The 13,331-nt window shown below is 33.2% G+C and overlaps 1 protein-coding gene across 1 annotated transcript; it reads left to right on the forward strand.

Annotated features, from left to right (window-relative positions):
• The first annotated feature begins 2,518 nt into the window (after positions 1 to 2,518).
• Positions 2,519 to 8,386, forward strand: LOC127729734 (cytochrome P450 2B4-like). Its single transcript, XM_052237605.1, has 4 exons — positions 2,519 to 2,883; positions 3,502 to 4,017; positions 6,440 to 6,880; positions 7,466 to 8,386. Exons 1-4 carry the CDS (start codon positions 2,538 to 2,540, stop codon positions 7,648 to 7,650), a joined length of 1,488 nt encoding a protein of 495 aa, XP_052093565.1. The 5' UTR covers positions 2,519 to 2,537; the 3' UTR covers positions 7,651 to 8,386.
• The last annotated feature ends 4,945 nt before the right edge of the window (positions 8,387 to 13,331 follow it).

A 13,331-nucleotide genomic window follows, 5' to 3' on the forward strand; every position in this document is an offset into this window, starting at 1 on the left:
TCGGAAATGCTAATGTAATCTCAAAAACAACCACTCTAAAAACAACCATTGCAATTATTAGGAATACAATTGTGCAGGAATTTTATGTTATATAATGCTTGAATATTTAATATGTGATTTTGAATGGTGATTGTTGCAAGAAGAAACAAAAAGTTTCTTTTGTTCAAAGAGTATAAAAACTAATTACCACTTTCAGGTTTATGATGAATATGGGTAATGACGTACTCTTGAATGGTATCGGGTCCATTCGCTCCCAATACACGTTCGCACCTCACACACTCGCCCCTAGATCCGTTCGCACCCTACACGTTCGCACCCTATTTTTATTCAAATTCAGTTTGAATTATTAGATGTTTTTTTTTAGATGTATATACCAAAATATTTATATTTTCATGAATAACAATTCGAGAATTATCATATGAAATGTTTTTTTTTATTGATTTGATAATTAATTATTAAATGTTAATTATGTATAATGACTGTTAATTTAGTTGGTATTTACACAGCTAAATTTGGTACTTTGTTCTGTGTTTGAAAATCATGATTGCTGTTATAACTAGCTTTGATGTAGATACTGCATGTAGTTAGCTTGGTATGAGTAAAATCAATGAAAATTTTAAATGAAAAACATGAAAGATAATTGTTTTTAACAGCTTGGCCCCTTTGATCTCATGTGTGTTTGGACAAGTATGATATATAAGAGGGTCCGACCTCGACAGCATGCAATATCGTGTGATTTGTGTGAAAGATGGCAATTAAAAAAAAGAATGTCACTTTATTAAGAAACAATGAAAAAAATATTTATAGCAATACACTAACCAAAACATGGTTAAGGTTTATTCAACACAAAAAACGTTATCACAATGTCACCAAGTCGGGAGCCTAGTGAGCTAGTGATTAACTTTAGTTACATCAGACAGTTTAGCCCCGCCATATGTTCACGTGTCTGTTCGAAGTTGGGAGCCTTGTGAGCTAGTGTTGACTTTAGTTACATCATACATTTTAGCCCCGCCAAATGTTCACGTGTCTGTCCCAAGTTGGAAGCCTTGTGAGCTAGTAATTGACTTTAGTTATATCAAAATGTCTTAGGAAATGTAATGTGGAAGGCAGATACAGTTGATAGTCTCTGTTGAAATTATCCACAACTTTTCTAGGCTCATGTCTATTTATAGCTTGACAAGGTCACAAACAGGAAAGTCATAAAACTCTTTCAAATATATATGATATATGTGCTTGCCAAATTTTGAAAATAGTCTTTCGCATGATCATTAAACTTAGCCAAGACAGTCAGAAGGACAACATAATAAGAAAGAAAGAGGCTTTTTTAGATAATTTATTTGTGCCACGCTTGAGTTTGATAGTCGCGAAATACCGCTGAACAATTATTAAAAAAAAATTCGTAATTGTATAAAAGAAAACACTGTTGAATGCATGAAATGCAGCTCAATTAATTCACTTCAATAAGACATAATGCAGAAAGTTTTCATGTATGCTATAGCAAACATTGGTTTTTGTGCATTGTTGTTGTTTATCGTTTTTTTTTTGTAAAAAAAAACAACTTCAGTACGAGTAACTCAAAAGTAGCTTTCCTTCTACAAACCTTTTAAAATGTAGTAATTTACAACTAATGTAATTACAGCTTGAGTCAAAGTTTCTTATGATATACACTTATGATTCCGGTGCATGATACAAACTTTGATAGTTTTTGTATAATTTATTCACAACTTCTATGACTCTAGACGACTAAGAGTTTGACATGTAGTATAGATATCTGTAATTTTGTTGAAGACTGTATCTTGCCCTTTAGTCGTCTTTTGGTTTTTTACTATCTGGGTTGCAAAGACAGATCAACTTCTTGAGAATAGCTAAGTAGCTATTTTGGTTTGAAGAAAGTATCTAATTTACCGCTTTATTGTGTCTTTTGATTTTTTACTATCTGGGTTGAAAAGGTAGATCAACTCCTTGAGAACAGCTAAATGTTTGGTTGGAAGAAAGTATCTAATTTACCACTTTATTGTATATATAGACACCTGTCTTTTGTTGAAGACTGTATGTTGCCATCTATTTTTGTTTTTGGTTTGTTTTTCTATTTTGGGTTGCAGAGATTGTTCAAACTGCTAGAAAAAAGCAAAGTTTTTGGTTTGAAGTAAGTATGTATCGAATTTAACGCTTTATTGTTCTGTTCTTTTTATGTTTAAAAATGTAATAAAACTTTTTCAAAGTTTTTGCTTAACTTATTTGATAAAAAACCTGAATTTCAAATATTCAACTAAATACCAGCATTCTATATTATTAGTTAACCTTCTTTTGTCACAAATATAAGACTCATATTGTAATCTTTACATATCATACAACTGAAAAAATTAAATATAAGAGAATCGACGGCATGCAAGTTAAAGGACTTTTTGTTTACACCTAAAATACTTTATTAATCTAAAATGGGATTTATCTTAAGATCATTGATATAAATGACCTGTTTCTTTCTTATTTGATACGGAATCTAACGAGATAAAAATAGACGTAAGTAGGTCGTCAACATGGACGGCGTTCTATTCAGTTTTAGATACTTAGATTTGATATTCGTTATTGCATCTTTATTTCTTTTATTGGTATGGATCAGATCAAGGAGACCATCTGACTATCCACCAGGACCAACACCTATCCCAGTTATTGGAAACTTTCATAACTTAGCAAATAAGGATTTTATGCAATCACTGCGTGAACTCAGGCAAAAATACGGAGATATATTTAGTCTTTCGTTGGGAACGTTTTGGATTATTGTAGTGAATGGCAATGATAATTTAAGAGAAATTCTGGTAAAAAGAGGAGAAAAAACATCGGATAGACCAACATTTTTCGTATTCAATCTAGTTAAGAATAAAGGCAAGTAAAATTTGTTTTGGTAATTTGATATATCATGTGTATATGTTTGTCAATGGTTTATATCTGTTTGTGGTCATAACTTCTTATTGCGATTCCTGGTTTAAATGAATTTGGCTATTATTTTTATGTTCCTTTTGGCCTTTTAGCTCCTCGCAAATTTAAGTACTTATACACCATTGGCTTTCATACTTTTTTTTAGCTAGTGAGCGTTACTGATGAAAATAAAACCAAAAACAGCGTTTCGGACGCAAGAATTTTTAGAAAGTATTATTTTCATTTGATAGTCAATATGTGCAACAATTATCTTAGCTCCACTAATTTATTTTTTGTTGAAATGTTCATATCATAAATAAACGTACTTGTAAAACAGATCATAGCGAGGTGCAATTTGTAAAAATGAGAAAATTTTATATAAAAAAATAGAAGGAAATATTCGGTCTCAGAGTTAATTATTAAAATTTTTACCACTTAACTGGAAGATTACATAGACTAAAGTCACATTTTCACATTCTTTTTCGCAGATGAACAGATCTTCAGGTGTTTCGTAAACTAAAGATGATTCAACGTTTGAAATGACATCTTACATTATTGTGTTTATATATTTGCTAATTATTCCAGGAATAATATCTGCAAGTGGTCCTAGTTGGAAACATCAAAGAACCTTTGCTTTATCAAAACTACGTGACTTTGGATTCGGAAAACGAAGTTTTGAGTCAAATATACACGAGGAACTAGAAATATTTCTGAATGAACTGGAAAAGTATAACGAGCAACCTTTTGATATATCAGAAATAATTCATACAAGCATGTCGAACATAGTCATGGCCATCACCGTTGGACGACGATTCGACTATAAAGATCCCGAATTTTCATATTTTGTACAACTATTAAATGAAAATTTTAACAATGCTGCAGTTTTGGGTCCAGTAAACTTTATTCCTATTCTTGAAAAGTTGCCAGTTGACATTTTTGGTGCAAAGCGAATGGCGAAGAATGCTGAGCGATCAGACGCTTTCTTTCAAAATGAAATAAATGAACATGAAAAGACATTGGATGAAAATAACATTAGAGATTTCATTGATGCATACCTAGTTGAGCTCAGACGGGAAAGAGATACTGCTAACTACTTTTCTGGTAATTTATTGAATAATGAATATTTGATTTTAGGGATTAATAAGACTTTATTACAAACGCAATTACAGCTTATATGATACATACGTACAATGTATACTGATAATAATTTATATGCACCAATAGTAAGAATTTTTACAAAATATTCTTTAGGTTACACCATATATAAATATAAAAGTATAACTGACATATAATATAATTCAAAATACAAAATACGAGCGGAGTATGGCATACTTTAATGAACACAATATGATTAATTGTGAAAACACTGTTAAATATTCCATAAATTCATAATCTGTCATATATATATTTTAGTTTCATAGTCTGGACAGCTATTCAATATACGCTCAACTTTCTACGAGGACAAATAACAGTGGCAGATTCATTGGGGCATAGCATAGACGACCCCCACCCCACCCCCTTTGTTTCATCTTTGCCTACTATCTTGAAAATTATAACAGATAAAGAGAATCTTTAAATTGCAAAAACGATCAGCGAGACAAGTTCTACAAATAAGTCTGGATAGTCGAAATCGTCGGTCGACTCCTTATTAGAGTTATTGCCCTTTGATGACGATTTTTACCATTTTTTTGCGTTTTTACCTTATATCTTAAAAATTGTAATATATGGATAGAAACTTAAATAAAAAAAATTGATCAGCAAGACACGATCTACAATTAAGACATCCGAAATAGTCCGACGACTCCTTATTGGAGTTATTGCCCATTAATGACGATTTTCCATTGTCTGTTAACCATTACAAAAATCTTCTCCTCTGAAACTACTGGGCCAAATTTAACCAAACTTGGCTTCAATCATCATTGGGTATCTAGTTTAATAAATGTGTCTGATGACCCCGACTGCCAACCAAGATGGCCGACATGGCTAAAAATAGAACATAGGGGTAAAATGCAAGTTTTGCCATATTTTGAAAACCGTTAAAAGAAGAGAAAATCTATCGAGAAGAAAACTGTTCAGGATGTTCAGCTCTACCAATTGTCCATATACGTCGAAACTGTCAGATGACTTTTATAGGAGTTATTGCCCTTAAATGACAAATTTTACCATTTTTTCCTTTTTGCCTACTATCTTGAAAACTAAAACAGATAAAGAAAAACTTTAAATTGCAAAAATGATCAGCAAGACAAGTTCTACAAATAAGTTTGCATGGTCGAAATCGTTAGTCGACGTCTTATTAGAGTTTTTGCCATTTGATGACGATTTTTACCAATTATTTGCGTTTTTGCCTTATATCATAAAAATTATAATAGATAAATAGAAACTTAAATAAGAAAAAATTATCAGCAAGACAAGATCTACAATCAAGATAATATGGAGGAAATCGTCCGACGACTTTTTATTGGAGTTATTGCCCTTTAATGACGATTATCCATTTTTTTTTTAGCGTTTTGCCTTATATGATAAAAATTATAATAGATAAATAGACACTTTACACACAAAAATTATCATCAAGTCAAGATCTACTAACAAGTCAAATTTTGATGATATAGTTAGTAGACTGTCACTCTTTATAGGAGTGGTTGCCCTTAAATGAGGATATTTTTTACCCTCTTTTGTGTTTTGAGCAAAAATTAAAGAAGATAGATAGAAACTAAACAGAGTAAATGATCAGCAATACAAGATCAACAAAACAGATATTTTTGTCATGAATTCTATTCTCATTTACAATTCGCATCGCTCCACTCGGCAGAATATATACCATTTTCTGCAAGCGAAAGACGCCCCTTGTGATGCGTTTTCTTTACATTATAGTTGTTTAACTTTGCAATGAATTATTCCTTTCTCAATCCAATATGTTTTAACTTGCAGATTTAAGCACACTGTTGATATTTTCTTGATTTAGTTCAACATTGCCTAGTGTATCTAAGGGTAGATATATTTCAAAAAGAATGATTTACATCAAAACAGATTTTTGACAAGAATGTCCCGTAAACTACTTTCCATCGCTAAAATTTTCCGATGATAAAAACTATCTGCAACGTCACTCGTTGCGTGAGGGACAGTACTGTTTCCATGGTTAACTACACTATAATAGGTTACGGACATAATGGAAACAAAAATACTGGTATCAGCGGCGGATCAAGGACTTTCGAAAGTGGGAGGCCAAATTCTATAAAAGGGAAATTATACCATGCAAATGGCCGAGCGGAGCGATGCGAAAAAAATTTGGACGATTTTATGCCCCAAAAATGATATATTTTTCGATCAAAAGGGGGGCGTACGTCCTCTACGCCCCTTGGATCCGCCGCTGGGCATTGACAAGAAATGATACATGATCGGTTGTAGAAACTAGTGACACCAATGACAGACTTTGACTGGTACTACTCACTTACATATAGACTTCACATTGCATTGTGCCTGTCCCTATACTGATATATATACAGTTTTGTTTTTTTATATATAGGTGAAAATTTGTTATCAACGATTGGCGATCTATTCGCAGCTGGAACGGAAACAACAGCAACAACCATAAGGTGGGCTTTATTGTACCTATTGAACAATATGGACATTCAGCAGAAAATGTGGAAGGAAATTAATGACATGGTGGGTAGTGGGCGACTGCCATGTTTGTCCGACAAACCAAACCTTCCTTACTGTGAAGCTGTTATTCTTGAATCACTCAGACTTGGAAATATTGTTCCCTTTTCAGTTCCACACACCGTATCAGAGGATATATACTATAAAGGAATGAAGATTCCAAAGAACTCAGTCATATTCCCAAGTCTCGATTCTGTGGTGTATGATGAGAGCTTATTTCCAAATTGTCACATTTTTTATCCTGAACGTTTTATTGATGAAAATGGAAAACTAAGTGGTCAGGAGAAAATCCTAACTTTCTCATTGGGTAAATATGTGATATGAATTCTAGTTTATGCAAAAATAAAACACCTAAATTTTCAAACAACTCACTTAGACACTAGAAAAATGCATATACTAAAAACACTTGAAAAATACTTAATTCAGTCATTCTATCGGGAATATTTTTCAAATGAAAAGGACTCGAATACTGTCATTCTTCTAGCTTAGTAGTTATATTTGCTTTAAAATTCACTATGCCTTTATCACCAAAGCCCAAAGGTTTTTTCTCTTAGACTCTTCTTACTAAAACCATAATGAACTTATAAGCATCCTGTTGAATCCCTTTCTTAAATTATATCCCGCACGTGGCAGGTGCGCTCGACTCCCGACTCCAATCTTAATTGACTAGGATTGCAAGTTTTCCTACCGAAGGTCGGTGGTTCTCTCTCCGGGCACTCCGGCTTCCTCCACCAATAAAAACTGACTGCCACAAATAGCACAATAGTGCTGAAAGTGGCGTTAAACACCCATCAACCAATCATTCAATCAAATTATTTTCATCGCATGAAAAAGTAGCCTTCAACAACAGACTACTACCGTATACATGTTTTATAATTTTTTTTATTTTCAGGTCGGAGAGTCTGTCTTGATGAATCTTTAGCAAGAATTGAGTTATTCTTATATCTAACAGCTCTTGTTCAGAGATTTCAGTTCTTGCCTCCAAAGGGCGACAATCCACCACCTGTAGAAGGAAAACTAGGCGTTACGTATTCACCGATCCTTTATAAGATAAGAGCAGTTCGGCGAGATAATTAACAGATTCTATATTTTAAGGCAAAATATTTGGTAATTTTACAAAACTTTTTTTCGAAATAATTTAGTATTTTTACAAAGTAACACGATTTCTATAATAAAGTGGGATTGAAAAGGAAAAAAAAACGTTTCTAATTTAACAATATATAAATTGTGCGACTGTCATACAAGTGAGAGGTTTGGCTAACTATAAAACCAGGTTTAGTCCACCATTTTCTGCATAAGGAAATGTCTGTACCAAGTCAGAAATATGACAGTTGTTTTCCATTCGTGTGATGTGTTTGAGCTTTTAATTTTGCCATTTGGTAAAGGACTTTCCGTTTTGAATTTTCCTTGGAGTTCGATATTTTTGTTAATTTGCTTTTTATAAGATCAGAGCAGTTAGGCGAAGTTAATTCTAATCAACAGATCCTTTATAAGATCAGAGCAGTTAGGCGAAGTTAATTAAAATCAACAACGTGTATACAGAGAAAAATGTTGTCCAAAAGAAATTATTGATATAGATAAAACACAACTGTTACAATACATGCTAAACATATTGAAATATTTCTGAAACAAATAAGTGAATGTTATAAATAATCATCTTTCACAAAGACGTACATATATATAATAACTGGGAAAAAATAGTTTACTGATATATATATGTAGAATAAGAAACTATTTAAGCCAAAATCGTTAAGCTTATGTTAGAAAAAAAGCTTTTAATTTGATTGTGTTATTATTATGAACTCAAATTCACCTCTGTGGTTGTATTCAATTCCCATCTTATTAGATAGGAAAGGGAAATTTCTTTTGAAGAGTGTAGATTTGATGTTTAGGTTAGATTATTGTTTTCAATTATGTTTTAACTGTTAAAATTGAGAATGGAAATGGGGACTGTGTCAAAGAGACAACAACCCGACCAAAGAGCAGAAAACAGCCGAAGGCCACTAATGGGTCTTCAACACAGTGAGAAAATCCCGCACCCGGAGGCGGGCCTCAGCCGGCCTCTAAATAAAAATGTGTACTAGTTCAGTGAAAATGGACGTCACACTACACTCCAAAACATATAAATGAACTAAAATTAAAAAAATACAAGACTAACAAAGGCAAGAGGCTCCTGTTTTGGGACAGGCGCAAAAATGCGGCGGGGTTAACATGTTTTGTGAGATCTCAATCCTCCCCTATACCTCTAGCCAATGTAAAATAAACAATAAAATTGAGAATGGAAATGGGGAATGTGTCAAAGAGACAACAACCCGACCAAAGAGCAGAAAACAGCCGAACCCACAGCAATACGTACAGTAAAACTCAGTTCAAATGAAGTACGAGTCCGATGTCAGAATAGGTAACAAAAGAAACGAAGCAAAATTGACAATGATACATACATTAACAAAGGACTGCTAGCAGTTACTGACATGACAGCTCCAGACCTCAACTAAACTGATTGAAAGATTATGTCTTCATCATAGGAAAATCAAGCACAATCCCTCCCGTTAGGGGTTTAGTATCATACCATCATAAAATATATGAGAAGAACATAACCCGTATCATGCCAACAACTGGTTTTAGAATAAATGTGTTTATTTCCGATGCAAAGTTTAAAGGTTTGGTTAGCTTTTGAGGTGAGTGCCGACATTTTTGTGCTTTGTATAGAATATTACCATAAAAGATTGTATGTGAAATACCTGAACGTATAAGATGTCTGCATGCTGATTTATATTTACGAATGCTGTCCTTGTACCGATGATAAAATTTAGTAAATGTTTTGACTAGTTTGTGATATCGAAAACCTGGTGTAATAATTTTTCAGTAATACAGAGATTTCTTTCGTTAAAATCAACTACGTTGTTACATACACGAGCGAATCGAACAAGTTGAGATATATATAAACACCATAAGATGGTGACAAGGGAACGTCACCATCTAAAAATGGATAATTAACAATAGGAAATGAAAAATCATCTCTTTTATCATAAATTTTGGTATTAAGCTTCCCGTTAAAGATATAGATATCAAGATCCAGGAAAGGGCAGTGTTCGTTGTTAGTATTAGGTTTATTTAAAGTCAGTGCCGCAGGATAAATCTCTTTAGTGAACAAACTGAAGTCGTCATTATTGAGAGCCAATATTTCATTCAAATATCTAAAAGTGTTATTAAATTTTTGTATCAGATGTTGTTTCGATGGGTCTTTGTTGATTTTAGTCATAAATTGTAACTCATAACAATACAGAAACAGGTCCGCAATAAGTGGTGCACAGTTAGTCTCCATTGGAATTCCGATAACTTGACTATATACGGAATCTCATAGCGAACAAAAATGTTATCTAGTAAAAATTCAAGGGCAGTTATCGTTTCAAAGCAGGTCCAATTGAAATAGTTCTTTTGTTTGTTGTTACTAAAAAATGACCTAAAAGAGTTTGAACATATATTTTCGCATTCTGACTTTTTAAATGCCCATTTATTTAGGTGTGGGAATTTTTCTTAATAAGATTATGAGGCAAAGTAGTATATAGGGTAGAAAAATCAAAACTGAACAGATTCGAAATCACCAATATAAGCATGCAATTTATTAAGTACTTCCAACGAATTTTTGACACTCCATAAGTAATTAATTCCACTATTTTCAAAGGCCTTATTTGAACAATTTATTACCAGGTTTTTGGTTGTACCAAGTGTACTAGTAAGTAGAATAGACAGTTTAGTAGTGGAACAATGGCTTGAAGACGAAATAAATCTATATTTGTTGCCTGTTTAAACTATTGCCCGTTTTACTCTACTCGATCAGTTTAAGCTTTTCGAATTTCTTTTTCTTTTTTAATTTGTTATGCATTTTTGTCACTCATCAGAATATTGTTGGAGATTCTCAAAAATGTATTAAAAACTGCCCAATTTTGTATAGTTTATTCATGAAAAAACACTTTTTTTTTTTTATTGAAAGAAATCTATCAGATAGAATTTTGAAATAAAAAATGAAAAGTCATGTTTTGTAATATGCTTTCAGAAAATAAAAATTAAAAATGATGTCACCGATTTTGTTTTCTTGCTGAAAGTCAAAAATGAAAATTTTTATTAACATTCCATTATTATTATTTTACTTTAAGAGTTATCTACCATTATATGGCTATGCTAAAAAATTGGACCAAACAAAAATAAATATTTCATATTTGTATCACAGTCTTTTTCTATTTTTCTTTGTCTAAATAAACAGTCTTACACATAAATTGCCTTTTTGTCTTAAAATCTGCAGATTTAAGCAAAGAACTACTTTCTAGACCGATATGCAGCTTTGAAATACTAGTATATTCAATAAAACGCAAAACACAGAATCCTGACCCAACACACAACGCTCGACACTGAAGATATTCACACAGCATTGAGTGTGTATTTTGTTTATATATTAGATTGCAAAGAACATTTTTTTGTGCTTGTGTTTTATTTCAGTATAGCCAAATTGTTTCAGAAAATAGCCGTTTTTGGCTAAAATCTGACATTCTTCCTTTTGAAATTTATACTAAGTTAGATGATTTTCACCAAAACTGAAACCCTTTTCAATATCAACGCCACCTGACTGCGCTATGAAAATGTTAAAATTCAATATAATAGTTCTTTTAAATAAGAAGATGTGGTATGAGTGCCAATGAGACAACTCTCCATCCAAGTCACAATGTATAAAAAGTTAACAATTATAGGTCAAAGTACGGCCCTCAACACGGAGCCTTGGCTCACACCGAACAGCAAGCTATAAAGGGCTCCAAAATGACTAGTGTAAAACAATTCAAACAGGAAAACCAACGGTCTAATTTATATAAAAAACGAGAAACGAGAAACATATATGAACCATACCAACAAACGACAACCACTGAACAACAGTCTCCTGACAGTTGCATAAAAATGCAGCGGGTTTAAACGTTTTAACAGGCGCCAACCTTCACCCTAACCTGAGACAGTTAGTGTAACATTACAAAATAAAAAGACACACTATAAATTATCAATTGAAATGGCTTAACTCGATCAAAAAGACATTTAAACAAAAACAAGTAAACATACACTTACTCTATTGTGTTGCAATCTTTGTCTTTGTTCTGTTATAAAGGTTGAAAATTCTCTAATGGTGGTGGCCTGTTATCTATAGTTCTCGAATGAAGATATATTGTTCGTATCACACTGAACGGAGTGTGATATGAATAATTGATACGAAAAATGCTTTAATTTGTTTGTCTTATCCTGCAATGTGTTATGAAATTGCGACATTTACATTAGCTATTTGTTAGGTTAATTACCGTCTTTCAAAAGTCATAACGGATCCTTGGCAACGGAGATTTAAGATTTCTTAAATAATATACAAAACACTTATATCTACAGATTTAGTTAATTAGAATAGGCCTAGTCGAGTTAGTAGGGGAAAGTTCTATAAAACGAATGATATGAATTCCGTTTGCACTCAATATGTCTTTGGAATGACCTTCATGGGGTACTCTGGAGACCAAAAGTTTAGGTAGCCAATATTATCAAGTTTCGGAGTATAAAAACGAAAAGGGTCTAAACAGAACAGTCAAAACCATGCCATGTCAACTTTGGCTGAGGGAGTTGCGACCTTTGTTTTATCATTATAATACATAACAGGAATCCCCAAAATATTAGACATTACAACAAGACCACATTAGCCAACAACAGCCGACTCCACTGAAAAAACAGACGTACCAACAAATACAAATCAACAACGTACAGTACATCGTCCAGATAGTCTGACTTGGTACAAGCACAAAATACGCTGGGGTTAAACCAGTTGAATAGCGCACAAACATCCCCCTTTGTCTATGTTTACCATATATCGTAAAAGTCAAACGCATAATTTAATCATTAGTACAGTCCAGCTAACAACAAGATGAACACTAACTCGAACGCGGACATCAAAGACGATATATAATTTGAAAATCAGGTCAAAATGTGCAGGAAATACGTATTTTTGATTTTTGGTGTTTTAACGCCACCTTTAAGCACCGCTTTTGGGCTATTTCGTGGCGGCCAGTTTTTATTGGTGGAGGAAGCCGGAGCGCCCGGAGAAAACCACCGACCTTCGATAGGAAAACTGACAATCCTAGTCAATTAAGATTGGAGTCGAGTGCACCCGCAGGAGCGGGGTTCGAACTCACAACCTCAGTGTTGACTGGCTAGTGATTACAGTAGTAACTACTTAGACCACTCGGCCACCGAGGCCCCACGTATTTTTGAAAGTATCAATACCGAAGCACTGGTCACTCCGTGGGTGGATGTGCCTGATAGTCCACCAGAAGCAGTACCGCCCCAAGATACAAGAAACACGATAATTGATTATGCCACTCACGATGCCAATTGCTGAGCAGAATAATATTAACCTGGGATAGTAAGACCGAATAACATGCGATTGACAATTGTAGACGACGTTACCCAAAATACGTGATACTATAGTACTTTATTATGATGTATAAATTAAGTGGTTATTAAACTATTTCTAAGTTTTTTTTTTAATAGAAAAACGAGGGACGAAGGTCACCAAAGCGAATAAAAGCACAATTGGCTACCCGTTCTAGTCTGGAGACGGAGAAAGACCTCAACAATAATAAAATAGCATTATAAACGTATGATATTAAACTATGTTTTTGGTTAACGTGTATCCTTTACCATAAATTTAAACATACCAAAATGAAATCCTTAAAAATTTA

Source organism: Mytilus californianus, unplaced genomic scaffold (assembly GCF_021869535.1).
Source record: "Mytilus californianus isolate M0D057914Y unplaced genomic scaffold, xbMytCali1.0.p SCAF_2, whole genome shotgun sequence".
NCBI lineage: Eukaryota > Metazoa > Mollusca > Bivalvia > Mytilida > Mytilidae > Mytilus > Mytilus californianus.